General features: G+C 39.4%; 1 protein-coding gene across 2 annotated transcripts in view; it reads left to right on the top strand.

Moving 5' to 3' along the window:
• TET1 (tet methylcytosine dioxygenase 1) overlaps positions 1-21962 on the top strand; it is a 79599-nt gene that overhangs the window by 39036 nt on the left and 18601 nt on the right. For both annotated transcript variants that reach the window (XM_074924459.1, XM_074924458.1), the window contains exons 7-10: positions 10494-10702; positions 11656-11806; positions 15313-15402; positions 15879-16016. In XM_074924459.1, the coding sequence (XP_074780560.1) occupies positions 10494-10702; positions 11656-11806; positions 15313-15402; positions 15879-16016 (588 nt within the window). The remainder of the gene's footprint in view (positions 1-10493; positions 10703-11655; positions 11807-15312; positions 15403-15878; positions 16017-21962) is intronic.

Genomic DNA, 21962 nt, shown 5'->3' with positions numbered 1-21962 from the left:
GTGATACTTTATCCCCCTGGATGTGGACAAGAATTCTCCTATTAGTTGAACCTGAATATGATCAGTAAATGCTACCTAGGGTTTGAAACCTTATGATGGCTGTATGTGTAAGCATTAGACTGACACCCACATGAGCTGAACTGTGTGAAGATGAGCTTGCTATTGTTTTCACCGTGTGTGGTGGCAAGGGGACTGCTCGACCTCTGATTTTTTTCCATCAGAAATTGTATTGTCTCATTTTTATGTCAAAATAGAGTTTTGCTAAGATTTCAAATGTGTGGATATCTGTGTAGGTGATAACTGTATGATTAGAAAATAAATTCCCGTTCTCTGACATATGCCTGGGTAAATATACTCTTCTTTCTTTTCTGTTTGGATTTCTTTTGCTTTTTGGCTTTGTCCAAGTTCATCATACTTCATAATAAGTTAAAGAAAAAAACCCTTTGAAGTACTGGAATTACTGCCTGTCATTCTTAGTAGCCCGTTCATATAATAAAAAGCTCCATGTGACTGTGCATCCTCTATAACCAGCCAGTGATAAGTGACTTGACTCATATCAGTCCCATTGTTTTATCAGTGCTTTGGCTGATAACAGATTTGTTGTGGTTTGTTTTTTTCTGCTCTGTGTGTCTGATGGTAAATTACAATTGCCTCAATTTATGTGAAATGGTTTATGAGTTTATTAGTTGTTCATGAGTAGCTCACTGTAGGCATAATCCTGCTGCAGTGAAGTCAAAGATACATGTCACTGACCTCAGAGGAGGTCACCTTCAGGTCTTAATGTTTTCTGGATTAAACCCATTTCCTATGGGTTCCTTCTCCTGGCTTCAGTGGATGTTGGCTTGGATCAGCTAAGCTATTGTTGCTATTTGTTGTCTTTATTCAGAGTTGCAATGTAATTTTTAAGGCTCCAGCTCTGAATAAATACCAGAGATAAGAAGTGACAGAAGTGGCCAGGTCAGGGCAGAGGTCCTTCTTGCCGATACCCTCTCTCCGGTGCTGACCGATAGCAGAAAGGTGTAGGAGCAGGGCAGTTCCCTCCAGAAGATTCACTTAGTTTCCAGTAATTCACAACTCTGCGGTTCCCTGAGCTGGAGGCAGTGTCTTTGTGTTCAGTTGCCTTTCATAAATGTTGTAATCTTTATTTCTCCTTTTCCTTCCTGTTCTCTTATGTGAGGAGTTAAAATGCTGGCTTAATGTTTTCAGCCTTGTGCTCTATTCCCAGTAATTCCTAGCAGTTGTTTTTGCTTTTTCTCTGTTGGAGAGCACTGGTTTGGCATTTTCGTAGCATTTTCTATCATTATGCCAGATTCTCATTCCTGCATGGTAATGGCCAACTCGGAGTCCATCTCTATCTGAAAATAGAATTGTTTTCACCATGTGCATTAAATGTGCACATCTACAGTGAATTTTATCTGCCATTTTACTGCCCACTCAGCAGTATGAACTCCTCCTTCATTTGTTTGCAGACTGTGTTTGTCTTCACTACTCTGAATTGCTTAGTGGCATCAACAAATGTTGTCATCCTTTTATTTACCCTTAACAAACATGCTGAATAGCACAAGCTTGAGCACAGTTCAACAGAACTCCCATCGGAGACATACCAGCCTTTGTTTCCTGTCTTTTCACCAATTATTCATGTGTGGTCTTTTGATTTGTCCCAAGACACATTACGGGTTTTTTTAAGAGCCTTTACTAAGGGACCTATTGAATGGCTTTTGGAAATCTAGAAAGACCTGCAGTATGAATAAGATGTGACTTCACTTCAGAAAAGTTTATTTGACTTCTCCCTGTGCAACACACTTTCCTGTGTGATCACTGCTTTGCCCCACACAGATACCAGGCTCATGTGATCACCCACCTTTCTTCCAGGGTCTTTTTACAAAGTAGTATCCTCTTGGTAATCTTCAGGCCCTCTGGTACTAGTGTATTATAAATCAAGACAATGCACATGACATTTAATATTTCACTTATTTCATCTTTGAGTTTCTTTGGTGAATATCATCTGGACTTGGCAAATTGCTACTATTTAGTAGGGGAGATGGTTGTTTCATTTTGAGGGGTTTTGTTGCTATTGTCCTATAACAACTTCTGTCAGGGCTTTAGCTTCAGAAAAATATCCTTGGCTGTCCTCTGTGAAGAAGGTTTCTGACACAGGGATCTTCCAACCTTCTTGTCTGTGAACACAGCAGAAGTGGGTTTTGCATCTTGAGCCTTACCTTCTCTGAGTGTCTTCTTTTGTGCGTTTGTTTTTAAACACTTCGATGATCTGTTGACCCTTCAGATTCTGTTAGTCAGCTGGTGGCCCTAATTAGTTTGAAAATACAGTATTATGGGGCTTTTATGCCTTTCGCAAGTAGTTTCTCAAACCCTTTCACTTCTGTACTGTCTGCCATTTTTGAGTTTTATATTTATAACTTGACAGATCTTTATTATCTTTTCTGTAGTGTTGGTTGTATATTAGTTGGATATGTAAGTAATAAAAAAATAGAAGTAGATTAAAAATGGATAAAACCCACGATTACAAATACTTTTAAAATGTAGTTAAGTTTGAAATAGCAGTCCTGTACAGGCCTGAACCTAATATTAGCCAGTGAAATGAATCAGTTTTTTAAAAGTAATGCTTAGATAACCCGTTGTTATAACCAAGATTTTATAGATCATTGAACAGATAGGAATTTGTAGCTGAATGCCAGAAACTACAATTTGTTGAGTGCTGAATGAGCCTTAATAGCAATAGATTATTCTGCAGGTGCAGAGAAGATTTTTTTTTTTTTTTCAGTTTGCTAGTTTTGATTGAGATGAAAATTATATAAATTAGGGAACTGAAAAAGCAAGAAAACTGAGAAGTTACTCCAGCTTTTAGGCTTTCTATGTATAAGGTATTGTTAGTATTAGAAGAGATATGTAACTTATTAAAGAAAATAAAATAGCGAATGAGCAAGGTACTTTGCAGTGGATGAGCATTACAAATCAACCGTGCTTCATCAGAAAGTCAGGTACCTGTAAGAGACTCTCTGATGCTTATTTTCTGTATCCTGCTTGGCAGTGAAATGGTGAGGAGATCTGGTGTGGCACTGCTAGCTAGGGGATAAGGGTAGTGCTATTTGGAATGTGGTAGAATGGGGGATTTTTGAAATATATTTGAAAAGGGCTTTAAAGTAAATTCTCCTGGACTGACTCTTCCTTGGCCACAGGTTTAAGTAGAATGTGCATCTCCATTCTGGTTTAAACAGCTTGCTGCACTTGAAGCTTTTATTTCATTTATTAAACCATCTTTATGATCGAATGATGTTCTCTATAGGAGAAGTCTGGAAGGAAACAAGTTTTGGCACATGGAGAGGGTAGAGGTTTTGTTCACCTTTTTGGACAACATTGTATTAGAGCATCACTTTCTTGCCATAATGTTGTAATATGTTAAGTTAGTGTGTGTAGTGGGTACTACAGCTGTGTAGGCACTATTTTCACTGTTTGCTAGAAGGTGTGCCTCCTAAATACAAAATTAGGGGAGTTTATTTTGGATGAAAAGGTTTGTAATGTTATCCAAAGTAGAGCCATTCTTTGTTAAAGGCTGTAATCCTTTGAGATTCAAAAATATTAAACTTTTACGTGGTTTCTGAAATAAATAAAAGTCTTTTAATGTTGTTTAATATGAAGAACTACTTAAATATTTTAATAAACATGAAACAAAAAAAGCTCTATTAAGGTAAACAAAGTTAAGTATTATAAAAGAGCGAGCATTTTAAGTTGCTCTTATAACTACTGTAGTTAAAAAAAATGGGACACCTGAACAAACTGAGAGAGTAGATTATTATTGTCATCCATATCATACAAAGTGCAGTTTACCAATGCCTGCAGTGTAACAGAAAGGGAAGTCTGAGGGAGTAGGGAGGGTAAGAGGGCACTGGGAGTTGAGACTTGAATTTTGTCCTAATTTCTCCAGTATTGGTTGCATGATTATAGACGAATCATTTAATACTGCAGCCTGCTCATTTGTAAATAGTACAATACTGCCTCTAGTAGCAACTTGAAAAAAGGTGTTTGTAGATAATTGCAGATATCAAACTTCCTGTAAAAACAGCTGAGTAACTTCGTAGTGTTGTGATTGATGGTAACTGTTCTGTGCTAACTCTTTTGATGTAGTCTGCCAGTACTCAAGAGGAGACAATTTAGGGAAGTGTAACTTATTTCTGTTTTAATATCTCTTAGACATACTGAGAATAAAAGGATATAACATTTTCCTGTAAGAAAACAGTTTAATGTGGTTTAATGTGTGTGTAGGACTGAATGAGGAAAAAGGAGGGCAGACTCACTTCTGTGGCCAACAAGAACATTTCTCCTGCTGTCACCTGCTAGAACAGCAGCACTGTGCTCTCCTTTGTGCCGGTGTAGATTGTATGGTGTGGAATTGTAGCTTAGCAGAGATTCTTGTCCTCTGTAGAGAGGACTCCATACACAGACTCTGTGCAGAGGCAAAATCTGCAGGTTAGAAAACTTGAAGCCAAACTGTTCTAAATGAGTCACCTATTTCGGAAAATTACAGTGAGCAGTTAAGCTATGTTCTTACTTTAAAATCAACTACTGATATCCTGCAAAGGAGACATAGCTATTTTACTGAAAAAATTCAGAATGAGCTGGAGGGAGTATTGCAGTGGAACCACGTGGAGATATAAAGCTAAAAAAAGGACCTTTTTGTTGATTCCATTATTTTTTTCATCCAGTATTTTATAGCGGTGTATTTAACTCACAATTTAAAATTTTTCAGTATTTGCTAATGGTGTCTGTCTTATATCATGGTAAAGTTAACACAACTATTCTGGTGATCCTAAATTGGGAAGCAATTTCTCATCCATGTGGTAATTCAGCATCTGGTATGCTGAGCTTCTGCAGTCTGACTCTTAGCTACTTACATAAGTCATGTGCGTGCTAATTTAGATAGACTGGCTTACGTTTAAGGACATCAAGTGATTTTTATTCACAGTGTACTTATGCCTTGTTCTAGAGCTCCTGCCAAGGGCTGAGACAGTGACTTCAACAATCTAGAAGAAATAATTCAAGTCATTAGAATTCGAGTATTTGGCCAGCTGAAGTGGGATTTATTGATTACATAACTTTACTGATGATGTTCAATACATTCAGAAATTATTTGAAAAAAAGTGGGAGACATTGAGGTGGCAAACTGCTGACGATACAGAGTTCTTCAGGATAATGAAGAGCAGGGACAGATATCATAAAGAGCAAGAAGGACTTGTGATCCAGAACGAATGGCTGCTAAAATGATAGATGAAACTCACTTGATAAAGTTACACAAAAAGCAGGGTTACTGGGGAGAGTAAAGAAAACATGAAACATAATTATGTCTCTGTGAGGAAGCATGCTGTACCCCAGGCTTTACCGTCCTGTTCTGGTCCCCCAGTTCAAGAAAGCACAGCAGAACTGGGAAAGACAGGTAGAGGTACAGATTCACCAGCCTGGCAGAGAGGGAAGGGGAGAAAGGGCTCTTGAAAGTGTTTGGCATGGAGAGCAAAGCAGAGTACCAATTTGCTACTCACAGTCCCAGCCTGTACCAAACCTAGAGGGCAAAGAACAGGTAATGTTTTTTCTTTCAGTAGTTTGGAGATAAAGTTTGCCCAGGAATGTAGTGGGTGGTAAAATGCTGCACAGATTTAGGAGTGGACAAATGTAGAGAAGGCAAATCCTTGTAAATCTGGGAGGGAGCACGTCCCCCGACCAGCCGAGCGGTGGTTGGAAGGTGCCTGGTGGGTGTTGAGAAGCATCTCCGGATCCGAGTGCCTTTCCTGCTACTCATCCCTAAGCAACTGCTGTTAGTCACTCTCAGGATCCCTGTCCACTTCAGGCTGGACAGTCCACTCCTCTGACCTCATCTTGTTCTTGTATTCTTTAAGTCTTAGCATCCCTTTCTGTCTCTTCACTATCCTTGTATGTGAGGGAGTGAAAAACTTTTCCTCTTATTTATCCCGTAACTGGTTGCTAAATTGCTGGAGCAAATTCTGCTGTGCATGGCACCTCTTCAATAAACATACTCTAGCTTTTGGCTCCTGCTTTCTGTTAAGAAAATTGGGTAAACCTCTACTTTTGTGGCTTGTGGAAACAGGTTTAGCTGTGGTATGTTGCCATAATAGCAGTTGATTGTTTTTCTCTCCTAGCTGACTGGCTGTGGCTCACCTTGAAGGCTTGCTCATATTCTCAAGTTCTGCCATTTGAGAATATCTGGGCTAGCTAATAAAATAGATTACTTGAATTGCTGCCTGCCTGTAGAGGTACACATAAACAAGGACACATGGGTAGCCCCTGTAGTGCAGAACAGGCGTAGTACAGAAAGTGGTAGTGGTGGGTGCCTGACTACAGTGCAGGAGGGATGTACAGAACTTGGCTTGAAAATGATCAAAATAAAGGAGCATCCTGCCCAAATAGCAACCTACAAAGAGGATACTTGTGGTATTGTGTGTCCAAATATGTATGTGCATAAGAAAGGTATCTGGAAGGAGGTGTGTCCCATTTCAGTTTTCTCTTTTGTCCTAGATATGGTTATGTTAGTAAACATGTGAGGGAATGGGTAGTATGTAACTTCATGCCCAGTTATTGTGAGTGAAGAACAGGGCTGACAGGTATTGGTCAAGTGCTAGGGGGGAGTTTTTAGGTCTCCTGCTTTCCAGAAGTGTTATGTTGCTGTTGAAACAGATTATTCATTGTTAATGCGGGAATCTTTTGATGGATACTTAGCACTGATGACAGCTAGTCCTTGCTAAAATGACTTCAGAAATCATCTGGCCCTACATACCTGCAAAAAGATGACCACATGACATTTAAGTGTTACGTAATCCTTCACAAACTTTTTACAAGTCTGTTTTGTTGATTATATTATTTTTCTAAGTGAGTCATAAAGAAGTCAGGGTTATCTTGTGTGGAAGAGTAATTACAGGGGAAAAGTTTGTGTTTTTCTATTTTAAAAAAACTAGCTTTAAAGTTCCACCACTTAAAAAATGTTTTACTTTCTCATTCCTTTTAAATGCATTAGGGACCAAAATTAAGCAAACTGAAGCATCAATTTATCACTGTTGTGAACGACATCACAGAAATCATGAGTAATACCTACAACTTCTGGACGCAAGATTTGCCAACTGATTTGTGCATTGTTCACAATCCCAGGAAACATTGAGGGACTTGCTCTATTTGTGGCATATTTAACGTAATATTTGGCACCTCAGTGTTTCATAGATACACGATAAGTACACTGGGAATTATGTTTGCAACCTTTCATTAGCAAATAAATATGCATTTTAAATTATTGCATGAAAAATGGTTTAGAAAATTGCATTATTATCATATTCTCTGTGACTGTGACAATATACTGATTCCCATTTGCCTTACTGAGGAGGACCCTGTCAAATGAACGCTGAAAAGAAAGGAATAAAGTGAACTAAAGTGTAGCCTGAGATTTTATTTATCCTGCTCTCCTGAGGACATTATTGAGACAGTGTTGTATGACTTTAACAAGTGTGATGTTTCTGTAAAGTAAATGGCGGGGCAGTTGGTTAAAACAATCTATGGTTTGGTGATGTTTAAGGGTGAAAAGATCTTGGAACCATTCCCAGTAACTTTAAGCTGCAGAAACTGGAGTAGAAATAAAGAAATAAACTGGAGACAGCTAAGGAAGTGATCAGTCGACTAAAACCTTACTAGGTCTGTTACTTAGAAAAACAGTAAGAAATCTGACTTGTAAGCACATCAGGCTAAATTTGGATAAGCAGTACACAGTTCAATCATATTTTGGATCGTACTAATTAGTTTTACTTTTGCTTAATATATATCTACACCTATAATACAATATATGTACAATTTATTGTAGAGTTCAAAAATTTATTTTATATAGTCAGGCACTGGAAAACAAATGACAAGTTGGAAATTAATGGAGTTACATCAGTGTTAATGTAACTAAGAAGTCGCCAAGTCAAACTGACATTTTCCCCCATTAGAAAAATTGTAAAGTCATCACGAATGACACAGTGTTTCTGTTGGCTGGATTTATTCCATAGTTTTTAGACGTTTTGGTCAGATGTGCTTTTCTGTATATTGAGTGTGGTATTGCTGTGGATTTATTATTATTATTAAAAGAGAAGCTCTGTTTATTACTGCTGTGAGAATGCCAGCCATAGCAGGTGAAGGGGCATCATCAGTTTATACAGCTCCGTCTGCACTCTCACTGGCTGTGGGCCTGGAGCAACCGTGACTGCTCTGGTACCATTTCTAGTGCTCTTCTAACACCTTAACTGTCAGGTGAGAAAAGTGCCCTTATCTCTGTGAACAAAAGGACAGGAGCATTCCAGCTGTAGTGGCCAGATGAGCATGGGATGTAACCTCTTAAGAGCTACAGAAATTAAATTCAGACAACAAATAAATCCATGAGCTACCTTTGCGGTCTGAAAGATGATGGATTTTAAAATATTTTGGGGTCCAATAAGAGTATTGCATTCTCTACTGCATGCATAATGAAGCAAATTCCAGCCATATTTCGCTCCAAGGAAGTGTGGTGTTGGTTTAAAGGAAACTACAAATTTCCTTCCTGTCCGTTTGTCATTTTCCCTTGACTGGATATTTTCAGTTTAGAGCTATATGAGAACTCAAAAAGGGCAACCCGATGTTGTACTGAGAAACGATGAGGTACCAGATTTCTTTATTGAAGTTACAAAGTTTAGAAACCAAATAAAGAAAAAAGAGTAAAAGCATCACCCTTCCTGCTGAGTAACAAAATTAAATTCCTCTCCTTCTGACCTGAAGGAACTGTGCTGCCTCAAGAATGTAAAACTCACACCGACATGAATAACCTGTATTGTATAGTAGCCGTAATAGATTTTCTGTAAACCTCACTCAAATGTAAATGAGTTGCATTATTTTTCTTTCTTTATAAAAAATACTGTACTGGTTGGTCAGCCACAACCAAGACTCCTTTTGAGGAATGCTATCTTGGATGCATTTGTTTGTTTTCTCATTAAGTTTAAGGCCGATTGTAAGACTGTATGATTAATGTTAGAAGGACAATACTTTCTTCACTCTTGACACAAATTAAGCTTGCTTCTTCTTGCTAAGTCTGCCCAGATTCCCTCTGAAACTGTTCATCTGTTGAAAACCTCATTTGCAGATTAATTGCAAGTGTACTTTGGTCCCCACTTCTAATGAGTTCATATAATTTAGATACTCACAGCTGATCAGGCTAGGGGTCACATATGAATGGCAGCTGTGTGTCCGGCAACAAAGCAGCTTTGATGTCAGTCCAGTAGGGAAGCTGCCTGAAAGCTCAGATATTTGTAGGTGTTTAAAAAGTAAGTGAAACTGTTGCCTTCCTGCTTTTATAGTCCGTGACTAATAACACGCCTGTGGGAGCTCTGCTGATGGAGAGGTGTTGGTGGGAAGCCAGGGTGACCGACTGCTTGCCCTGAGCAAGCGTATTGCAGCGGTGCTGGCAACGTCAGGGCTCACCATCTGCACGCAGTAAGAGGGACTGGCTGGTCCCCACCCGATGTGTGACAGAGCTGAGGAAGAGGATTTAGCCTCTAGTGCCCAAGAGAGGATCAGACCTAATATGTTTGAAACTTAACGCTGAGGTCTTGACACCTTTGTTGGAAGCCTTGTACAGGCTATCCTGGCTAAGTCACAAAGATTATGTTCTTGTATTATCTAGCTTTAATGCATTTTTTTGGTCGTCTTACAATGCAACTCTGTTTCAGATTGTGATAAAAACCTAAATATGTGGGAGTAGGACTGTCTAGCTTTTTTCTTTTTTTTTTAATTCAGTGGTATATTGTACTGTTCCATATTGTGTTAGTCTGTGGTTTATGGATAAGATTGACAAAGATGGCTTTGTATTTCATACAGTTTCGTAAAAAACTTAAGCACTCTGCTAAGATCTTTAATGTAGGGATATATTTTGAAAAATCTCATTGCTTCCTCCACTAAGAACACAGTTTATTTTCATCGCTTTCTTCTAATCTTACTTTGTGAGGTGGGAAACATTTTATATACTGACACGTGACTGGAGTAACCATCCTAACCCATGTATACCTGTGCCTTTGTGATGTACTTTTATGTACCTCCGTTCTGGGTTTTGGCAATACATTTTCTGTATTGCTTTCAAGGTAACTTAGAATTGCAGTGGATCTGTTGTCTCAGGATTATTATTTCCTTCTAGTGGTTATTTTCCTCTTAATCCATCTTCTTTATTGTTTGTGTAGAACACCTAAAATATTCCTCCTCCTGTGAAAATGTACTGCTATTTCTTCTACAGGTAGAAAGACAGTGCGAAATTGTGTTCTACACCAGAGATCAGTGTGTGGTGCTGTCCCAGTCCTGCTTGCTGATGGACACTCTCTGGGCAGCAGTATTTCTTACTCTTCCAGGCCTTATGTGTCCCAAAGAAGAGTAATGCATTATGTGTTTCTGATGCTTCTCTAAGAATAAACAAATGATTCTTCCAGGTGATACGGAGAAGTAGCGATGAGGAAAAGTTGCTGTGCTTGGTACGTCAGCGTGCAGGACACCACTGTCAAACTGCCGTCATCGTGATTCTCATACTGGCCTGGGAAGGGATCCCTCATCTCCTGGCTGATACGCTGTACAAAGAACTGACACAGAGTCTCAGAAAATACGGCTGTCCCACCAGCCGTAGGTGTGCGTTAAATGAAGAGTAAGTTACTTCAATAGTAGATTATTGTTGTGTTGCCTGTTGAATGTTCTGTAATAAATAACTTGAGAACTCAAATAGTTCGACTATTAAAATAAATATACAAAAGTTCATTTAAAACTACAAACCACTAGGTGTCATTTCAGTATAAAACTTAGTTCCTGGCTTCTCCTAGAGATCAGGCTCGAAGTGATAGTCGTACAGACTGCACCCAGGGAAAGGGGTGGCACTGAACTTCTCTCCTGGCTCTGCATGTGCTGCCCGAAGACACAGTCAGTGTGCCCTTTGCACACAGGGCCATGCTGAAGAGCTGCTAAGAAGGTGTTATGTGACTTTTCTAAATAAACAAGATGGAACACTCCGAAGTAGGATTGTCCTCTCTCTGCCTCTGAGAGGAATTTAGTTTGTCTAGACGATACATTGCAGCTGAGGCTCTGGAGCAGTGCTGTCTTTGGGCTGATTTTTGTGTAGCCCACATTTAACAGACTCTAGTAGCTGTACAGCGACATAGAATCTAATGTTTGTGTTCTCAAAGAGTTGGGCTGAGTAGAGTTGTTCCACTTGGAAAGTTCTATCAATTTGGAACTAATGGTACTGTTGCACATCACAAAATAGTTATTGGATTTAAGGGTAAACTTTCAGAGCAGTGCTATTTTCCTGGATGAAAATTTTATGCAGCTGGAGAAGTCAAAACCCAAGTAGCATGGGTATGTTTATATAGCTATAGCTGAGTGTTACGTATTTCCCAGAAGTGAGGCTTTGGGGAGTTGAGTATGGCTTTAGGGGGGGAAAAAAGACAATCCTCTACACAGGAATATTTCCTTAACAGAAAAGATCTGATTAAACTGTATATTTTATAAATTCCAGTGTTGTTACGCTATGTATTATAAAAGAAATGGCAAATAGCATTGACCTAACAATGAGTTGTCAGCTGACTTGACGTCTTTATTTCATAGTCGTACTTGTGCATGTCAAGGACTTGATCCCGAAACTTGTGGAGCATCATTCTCATTTGGCTGTTCATGGAGTATGTATTTCAATGGCTGTAAATTTGCCAGAAGCAAAAACCCCAGGAAATTTAGGCTTCTCACAGATGACCCTAAACAAGTAAGATTTCTTTTATTTATTTTTGGGGGGTTTTCCCTCAAAATACTTATTCTGATGAATTTCAGAATTAGAAATTAAATATATGGATATCCACCCCATCTCCCACACGTAGATTGCATAGCTTATCACACAGGCCCCCAATTAAATGTTTTGTAACTCTAGTATTTATCATTTTTCCACCATACAAAAACTGAGTATTGTTTACTATGTATTTAAATACCCTAAAATGATCCTTAAATGCTTTTCTGTATGCATATTTAGCTCCGCTGTGTAACTCTTTATGAAATGTTAATTCTTTGTTAAGTATAAAATACAGCTAAAGGTTTTTCTAAGCACCAAGCCTGCACCTCAGAGATTCAGTCCTTTTGCCTTGTCTTAGAAAACTTTGTACCCTGGGCTGCACTGCTTTCACACTGTCTGACCCGCTGACAACCTGGTCTTCTCTCTGCCACCTAGAATAAACTGTTTTTTCTGTGGACAGCATGTTTTTCAAACACGCTTGAAGGAATGAATACACTGAAATACGATGCAGTGGAATGTAATTGCTGCTTATGAGTGTTCGTGATGACATAAAACTGAGATAGCACAGAAAATATGGTGACGTGAAGCAACAAACCTCTAAAAAAAAAACCCACAAAAAACAAATTTGTTTTTTACATTGGAAATATTTTCATGAAGAAGGAATAAAAGTGTTGTAAACTGATAAATGCTGCCGGGTGAACGTACATTCCTCAGGGTAACTCAGAAGTGCCTTGTGTGGTGACTGTAGATGTCTCTAACCTCACTCCCCTGGGGAACTCTCGGGTAAAAGCATCATGCCTTTCCTAGCACATCTGGCATGCTTTAAGAGACACATGCTATAGGGCAGTCACTTACCCACTTCTCCATTTGGGTTACCATGCTGATAATCTTTCTCAGCTTCTCAGCCTGAACTCCACTGCTGTCAGCTACAGGAAAGACCGAGCTGGTTGAAGTCCAGACAGTAGTAGAGGTATTCTTGCATTTTTTAATGTGTAATACATGCAATGTGAAACAGTAATTGTTTCTTGGGAGAAAGAGATGTCCCTTGCTTCAATGGAGCTAAATATTCCTCCCAAGCCCTAATTTTTTTCCTGAAACAGTTGATGAAGCATCTTTCCTGCATATGTGCATAAATGCAAACCTCTCAGTCTCCTCCGAGTTGTGCTGTCCACTCACACTGTGGGTATTCACAAACTTTATTAGAGCTTAAAGTGGGGGGTTCTGCCTCAGCAGGGTAGGGCACACACAGCCCTGCTGCCCCCCTTCTCACTGAGTATGTGACCACGGCAGTACGCGCTGAAAACAGCTCTGCGTGTCTCAAATGTCTCAAGGGGGAATTTGTTTTATAAGTTTTCGGTTTATAGAAAAATGTTTACTGGACATTCCTTCATTTTAGGAATCTTGTTCCCCTTCTCCTTTGTCCTCTTCCATTCTCCATGATCTTGTGTTTTCAGGTTCTCCCCTTGCGTAGTGCTGTGCACAGAGCACTCTGTGCACGTGTTTGCTCTGTAGGTTCCCAATGCTTTTAAATAACATCAGCTGGGGAGTCGCCAAAGGCAGCTTCTCCATATGCACTGGCTGATGAAGTGCCGGGCTGCGCCAGGCCTCTTGCAGGACAGCTCAGACGGATCTGTCTGGGATCAGCACACGCTCTGGGAGGCTGCCAGCTCTGGCGGTGGCAGCGCTTCCTCCGCGCCGGCGAAACGGCCCCCCCAAGCCCCGTCCGGACGCTCAGTCAGGCACAGCAGCGTTCACAGCAGCCTCTAGAAATGGTGCCCCGCTCAGGAGAGCTGCCTGGCGTTGCCTGTTCGCTGGGCAGGAAACCTGCAGGTTTTTGAAGAGAATGCCTCCTACCGCAGGGTAAAAGCAGTTGCATAAAAGAGAAGATTACTTAACCAGGACATTCTCTAGATGTGTGATCTAAAAGCACATTCCCTTATTTCCCTTTTTCCATGGAAGTTGTTTTAAAGCCTCCCTGGGTTTTGCAGCGGAGAGGGGATGAGGGTGACACAGCACACAGGTACCTGGTGTGCCTGCGAGGGAAGCCACTGTGCAGAGCCTCCAGCTGTAGGTGACAGTGGTGCTTGGGCAGTTGCAGTCTGCACCCAGGTTGTCAGTGCATCTCAAACAAGTGAAATGACTGGTAAATAATTTTTCTCTTCATTTGGTTTTGTCATTAATTTTTCTAGCAGATACTTCTTTTAGCTAAATATTGGATATTGATGATTTTGCAGATGACATAAAGCTAGGAGGTATAGCAAATTAAGAAGATGATAGTTCGAAGTCCAGAAAGATTTGGATCATTTGAGGCACTGGATGGAGTGAGATGAGGTTAAGGGGGTAATATACCTAGGTAAGAATAGTACATAGGATAGATAATTAAGGATGTGTTACCTTCAACGCAGTTCAGAAAAACTTGTAGTGATCAACAGTTAATAAACTGGCTGTAGTATGAGTTAAAAATATGGTAGCATTTTGTGATGTAACATCACACTGAGAAATGTGAAAGTATCCTTACGTGTTTATGTACATTGATGTTTACAATCTGTGGTGATAAGTGGTTTGTGGGGGGTTTTAAAACAAAATAAAATAAGCTGTTATTTTTTGCCACTATACAGCATGCAAAACTGAAGCTGTGGTTGTCTCTCAAAGCCTGGCCCTTGGAGGAAAACAAAGTAGGGAGTATGTCACCACCCTTTTCTTTCCCAGTTGGGAGGTGATTTTCCTGAAAAAAACAAAAAATTAGGAAAAGAATTTAGGAATTGTTTCTCTACGTAAGAGCTTAAATGTTACACTGCCATAGAAGCCCACCTAGCTTGTTCCATGTTTATATGGCTTACACCAAGGAAAGGAATATTACTTCCTAATCTAGTAGATTAATCTAGTCCTGAGTTTTGCACCTCCAAAGAACAAAGGAGTTACTAAATGTTCCTAGTAAGGTAGAAATGTACCTCTTCCCCGAGAGTTGAAATTAACATTATGTGCTATTGGGAGTTACTCATATAATTAAAAGAAATAGAAGACAGAAACCTAGGATTCTTTTAGCAGGGCTGCATCGACATAAATTAAGGCCCATAAGTAAAACACTAAAAGACTTGGGTCTTCATCTCCACTCAGCATGTGGGATAATTTGTCTCTTCCAGGTGTACTTCTCTAGCTTGTGTGGAACACAACTCATTCCTCAACTATGTATTCAGAAGGGGGAAATGATGCAGAAATTATTTCCTTGTGTTTTGGGTTTCTTTGCCCTAGCAGATATCCTCCACTGTTACTTGGTTGACTTATATTTAATAATTTTGGTATTTTAGTCATGCAGAAATAGACTATTTATGATTGGGGGCAAAAGGCAGCAACGCATGTCAGATTAATAAAATATAAGATAGAGGTGGGCTTCCATAACTTCACCAAGTTGTCAGGCATCTCTAAATGGGATTAGTTTCTTTTAAAGCAAATCGCAGCGCTCTGAATGTTGCCTTTCTCTGCAGGAGGAACTTCTTGAAAATAATTTGCAAACTTTAGCTACTGATGTGGCTCCGGTTTATAAAAAGCTTGCTCCTGAAGCTTTCCAGAACCAGGTAGGTCTGTGACATCCAGCTAGTGTAGCTGTAGCTCTGAACAGGCAGCACAGTTTGAAAACAAGACAAAACCCCAAAGTGTGTGCATGGGCAGAAGCCGCAGACCTCGGCGATGTGGTGAATCCCCTTGCTTACTTACAGTGGTTGGTTCATTTGGATAGTTTTAAAATACTGCACCTTTTTTATTCAGCTGATGGTTACGTTATGCCCTGAGCTGTGCACATGTAAAAGGCTTACAGATAATACTGTAAGTAAGATGGTTTTAGTATTTAAAGATGTTTTGACTCTGACCAAGCTGATTATCTCACTGATATCCCGTCCCGAGTGTTGCATGTTTCATAGGAAAATATATGTTTTCCTGCTTCCCGATCGTTCTTACTGGCTGCAGCTCCTCAGTCACAAGTGCAGTTGTGGCTCATGGGGTTCCAAGTCGCTCACTTTCAGTCCCAAGTACCTGTAGTTTATTTTACTTTTAGGTGGAAAATGAACACATGGGCCCAGACTGTCGGCTCGGATCCAAGGACGGGAGGCCTTTCTCTGGTGTGACAGCTTGCATAGATTTCTGTGCCCACGCCCACAAGGACACACATAACATGCACAATGGAAGCACTGTGGTACGTACACAGGATTTTCTCATTTCTGCTCTTTACTGTCCCGACTGCTGTGTGTTTTAAAATGCTGCTTCATTTAGTTGGGTACATTTGCATGAAGGGTTTCAAGGTATCATGAAATAAATTGCACGTTGCTATTTATACATTCACATGTTATTTGCATATATTTATTACTGGTCTACAGAGGACATGCGAATAAGGTATAGGAGGGATCTTTCCTAGAAAATTCCTTAATTCTTTTAAGACACCCAGCCCCTTTGGAGAGGGTTGGCCATAGGCCAGATGAGCTATTCACGGTAGAGGTTTGATGTTCAAAGGCAAATCATTATCTGAGCAAGGAGCTGTACAGACCTCTGTAGAGGAAGAGCTAAAACAAACTGATTCATTATTAATTTACCTCCTTTGGGCTTGATTCTCAGCAAATTCACTTTTTTTTTTTTTGCACTGTGCACTTAACCAGGCTTCATGTTAGCATAGTTACTAGTCAGAAAGTAGAGTCTGATGTCGTGGTGAAGTCAGGTGACTATTATGATCTTTAAATCTCAGTATGACAGGAAAACCCACAGATGTGGGGGTTTTGGTGTGGTGGATTTACCAAACACCTGGTTGGATTGTGAGTAAGAAAATCAGTTGGGAGTTACTCAGTTAAGTGATCTTTTAGAAAGTGAGACCACAGTCTTGAAGAAAGACAAGGTTAAAAGAGAAAAGATAAGACTGGCAATCTGTGGGGGTTTTGTAGTTAGAGCATTGTAGTGCTCTAAATAGCTAGGATGACTTCTTGTACATCAGTGGACGTTAACACTTGAGAATAATTTCTCTATCAGAGGATGCATATCTGGGGGGAAAAAAAAAAATCTATCTTAAATCTCTGCCTATTCTAGAAATGGTCTTTTTTTTTTAAATTTGAAAAAGAAAATTGAATTATTATATTGCTGTGATTCAATAAAATGTTTCATTTACACATATACTTAGCATTTCACATTTGTATGTAACGGCAGTGAAAGGACTGGTACAATTGTTTCATATTAATTGTGTGCTTGTGTGGGGGGCAAATGGCTGTTAATTTAAAGTATGGAAGCAGGTCCTGGAATTCACCAGGAATACCAGTCTTGAACAGACTTAATATATTTGCCTAGTGTTGAACACCACTTATATGTGGATATTCTATAAGAAAATGCTGAAAGGGTATTTTGCAAAATATTAGTAAGATGCTATGAGTAAGCTCGTGTAAGTACAGTCACTACAAAGCTTCTGAAGGGTAGCAATTCAAACCTCTTAAAGATCCCAAATTTGAAAATGAGACTTCCTTTTCATGACAAACTGCATGGTATGCTACTTCTTAATGAAATTTAATTTAGGGATTCTGAAAGTAATAATATTTTGCTAAGTGATACATTGCCTCTTAACTTAAAGACAAAATGAAATGGAAACAGTCTGCTACTCACTGTGCCATACTGGATCACAGAAAAGTCGTAAGTTATGGCCAGAAGCAGCTGTAGGAAAAATTAGCCCTTTTTTTGAGGAATGTTTTGGAGAATAGTTCTACAAATGTATTTTTCTGTAATCATCTGATGTTATTTCAGCTTCAGATTATCCTTACTGGTGTTGATACTTTATTTCTGTGGGTTGTAGATGGTGTGTTTGCAAGTAATTCCAAATCTAAGCAGCATGGGAAATTATGACCCGTGTAAGGTCATTGTATAGGCCAGAACTGTCTTTCCATCACGTTCTGCCAAATTTTGTAAGTCTTGCAGAACATCATCAAATCATTATAGCTGCTGAAAACTATGCCTTGGAATCTGATTTCCATCAGATAGCTCACTCACACAAATAACTATTGCATACCTGATATTCTCTTTAGTTAGATTTGATACCTCTTTGATTTAATATACTTGCAACAAAGGGTTGTATATAAATAGGAAATAGTTGCAAGTATGAACAGGCAATTGAATCGGGGCGTTTGGAAGGCGAATTAGAGTTTGGATTACCCGATGATCTCTCTACAGTCTTCACATCGAGAAGACACGTGTGTGCTCGATAGGACGTACAGAGTTTGCTGTCTGTTAGTCTATCCAGGTGTACAGTTAGTGGTACATATTGAAGACCTAAAGTGAAATCTGATGTTGTTTTGCAAACAGGGTGATAGGATGTGGTGGGCTTTCTTCAGTCTAGGTCAGTCTGATGATGATCAAAACTGAGGTTGTGTTTGGCTTATAACCAAATCTGCAGTAACATAGGAAAACTAGGGGTCAGAACACAAACAGAAGTTACTACGTGTGATTCTAGCATCTGTCTGGTCACCTCCTGCATTCCCATCTAGTTCCTGAAGCCGCTTTGGCTTCCTACTTAGTTTGAAATATATCATGATTTCTTATAAATCACTGGTGATGATGGAGGAGTCATTTACATAACTGACATATTTTGTCTGTAAAACATAATAACCTGCAAGTAATACATCAGACCGAGGTGACAGCTTTCATATAAATAATTGTTTTCTGACAATGTTGTAATAAACAGAATGAGAACAATTTGCACTGCCTTAAAAACCTCAAACATCCATAACTACTGTTTTTCTCTTGTATTTTGTTGGATTTCTTCAGACGGTAGTCACACCTGGCAGTTTAAAGTCAGTACAAAGTGTACTTGTCATCTTGCACCTTGTTAGTGTTGTTAAGATTCCTTCCCTTCCTCCTTATTCCCACACAAAATCTTCATTTGTAAAATCTAAAGTGTCTCTAGACTAAAAAGGTTAGAATAAATACCTCATACGGTGGTATTTGCGAATGCTGCCAGCCCTTATCTATCTCCACTACTTACGGCATAAGTGACACCTTTTTATTTTCTCCCTTCAGTTGTTGCTGAATCACTTTTATCACAAATATGAATGGAATGGTGCACAGTGCACCAAAAGTAAAGGAAAACTAGAAATCTGTTTGAATTATTTAAACCAGACACAGACACGAGTTCAGCAAAGCACTTAAATGAGTTTCACAATAAGCATGGAGTTTACCACATACATAATATATTCTCTAATGAGCTGCCAAGAACAATTTCTCTGCTCTGACTCTGCCACAATTTCAGAAAAGCATTCTTGTATTTTTCTGGGTATACCTGTTTTGATGATCAGCTGCATTATTTATATGTAACTCTGAAAATAAATGAGGCTGTCATTTTTGTTAGCCGTGGGGGGAAAAAAGGTCTTGGAAATGTCTTCTGTAGATACCAGACAGAATAGTACACCTTACCTTACGTAAACTGAGGATTACCGTGGGAAATTTGATTTGCTGATTATCTCTCCTGGATAGCAGAATCATGCCCTGAATTTAGCAGAGGTGCTTTTTGGTAGAAAAGCTACAAATAAAAATGAATATTCCCTGTTTTCTCTGTAGTAGAATGAAAACACTTGGCAGTTCTACAGCTGTGTAAAGTAACATGTTTATCTGAAAGAAGCAAAAGTAATTTCTGCCTACAAATTGAGGTTTTTAAGAACCTTTAAGTCAATAAATGTACCATCCATTTTTACTCAGACTCTTTTGTCATCTTTTAACGTTCTCTGAAGGGCCACTGATGGACCTTACAGCTGCAGTGTTAGGGTGCAGTGTTCCTCGTAGATATGAAGCTAGACTGTAAATGAGCCACACAGAGATAAAAGCTTTATAGTTATTAATGGGGTCTGTGAAATGTAAGTATTTTTGTTTCTTTATTGGATTAGCTGCAGAGGATCACCTTCTTTACATCTGTGTGCATCCATTCCAATCACTGACACAGGGCATCTCACAGTGACCGGAACAAAATGGTTAATGAAGACTTTGCTGGTTCTGTAGCACATATATGGGTGGTTCTCATCCCTGCCCTTTTTGCTGGGGTTGAGGAAGGAGAGAGACTGCCTGCAATTATGTGTAATCATTGGTGCCACACAGTCTGTAGCAGGCACGGTGGAACAAGGGGAGGAAGATGCTTCAAGGGCAGCTGCAATATAAAATTCATTACTGGTAGCAGAACTAAGTAGTGTCAATCAGCCGTCCATCAACAAACTGTTCCTGATTTATTAAAAAAAAAATCCTCTGCTCTTCACTGTATTTCTGTAGTTATCGTTCATCAAGTCATGGGATATAGGTCCAGGCCTTTGCAGTAAATGACAGAAAGTCTTTGAATGGTTAAATTACATTCTGACCGTGCCCACAGATCACTTAGTGAGCTACACAGATGCTTAAATTGGTGGTTCAGATTAGAGCGAATAGAAGAGAAGGTAAACCCCCCAGGGCTGTAAGGGAGGGATTTTTGTTACTGTTCTCCATATCGGAAAATGGAGAAACATTAGAAGTTCACTCTGCTAACCTGTGAGCTCCCCGAGCGGGCGGTGTGCCGTCCCCGTGTTCCAGACCTGCTGTCTGAGGGCACTCCTCCGGCTGTGGAGGGTGGGCAAACGGCAAATACGCTTGGGCCTCCCATCTCTGGCTCTCGGGCACACTGGTTCAGGCTGCAACAGGCCAGTAAACCACACGGTTTGTCCCAGCAGAAAAGGAAAAGCAGCGTTGTTTGTCTTTGTACTGGTAAGCAACGACGCAGCAGCACCTCCGAGTCCCAAGTGGCACCTTCTCGGCCTTCCATCTGCAAAGGGGGAGATGAGCACAGAAACTTGATTCCATCTTTCATGTTCAGAAGGGCTGTTTGAGTGCTTTGCCGAAACATGAATTTAAAACATCTGTTCTTACGACATAGTGGAAAAGGCTCCATCACTGCTACGTGTGAAGTTCAAGAGGACAAAGGCAGATCAGAGTCCCAGAATAATGCGCTGTAGCTGTGTGGCTACAGATGTTTCTCTGGAGATCTGTGAAGGGAATTTCATTGAGTTCATGGGTGCATTTTTAGTTTAAAAGAAATAAAATTTTACAAACATGCAAGTTTTACCATGGCATCACTAAACCCAGAATAGGTGTTGGTTTTGATCACCAAGCACACAAGAAACCTAAACAAACCATTTGGCCAACATTTTCTTTGGCTTTTGAGCATCCTGGATGATTTAGCTGCATGTTCTGGAAAAAGTATTTAGAGTAGCAGGATATGAGTTTCACTCTGTAAATAGGCTTTGAACAGAGTCCATGATTTTCTCATGTTTGGGTTTAATTTTGGTCAGTTTGCAGCACAGGATCAGTACCAATGGAAAATACTGCTTTTAACTTCTCAGCAATAGCTTCTCTTTAAGTTTCTTAATGGAATATTTTGCACAGATTTGAATATTAGAGTGGCTTTTGAAACAGGTGTTTCTCATTTGAAGGATTACTTCAGCTGTAAATTGCTGGCTTATCTCTAGGGCCTTCATTTATAGCTTGTTTCCCCATAACAACTTTTCAGTTACCCACTTGTCACTGTGACCTTCCTTTTATATTAAAATATATTATGGGGGACACTGACCTTGAAATTTTACGTGTTTTAAATTTGTTGCCATGGTATTTAGGCTGTAGGTGTATGAGTCTTCAGGTTTATAACATAATTTTTAATATACATTTCTTCATTTTATATATTTTAACTCCATATTTAATATATTGTGTGTGTTGGAGTTGATTATACTTTCACCATAATTCTGCCAGCCCTCATCTTCTTTAGTTCTTCAAAACACTTCATTGGCTTTCTTGTTCTAAAGAGGATGTTGGCTTTGTGATAGTGACAAATACCAATTTTTGCTTAAAAGAAGTTTTCTTTCAACTAGTATAAGTGATGATTTTTGTCTCTGCTTGTACGTCATCCCCTTGGGCAAGCCTTGTGAAAATCTAGAGCTAATCTACCTTTGCCTAATTGTAAGTCAGATGGAAGATGATTATAAAAGATTTTTGAGTAAATCTTCTTATGGAAAAGAATAAATTTAATAAATGTACAGGATCAGTTTTCCATGAAAGTGTCTGGGGAAATGCATGAAAATTTAGAATTGTAAATTGGATGAGGGTCTGT

Source organism: Athene noctua, chromosome 21, assembly GCF_965140245.1.
Source record: "Athene noctua chromosome 21, bAthNoc1.hap1.1, whole genome shotgun sequence".
Classification (NCBI taxonomy): Eukaryota; Metazoa; Chordata; class Aves; order Strigiformes; family Strigidae; genus Athene; species Athene noctua.
This window is presented reverse-complemented; position numbering and strand designations above follow the sequence as displayed.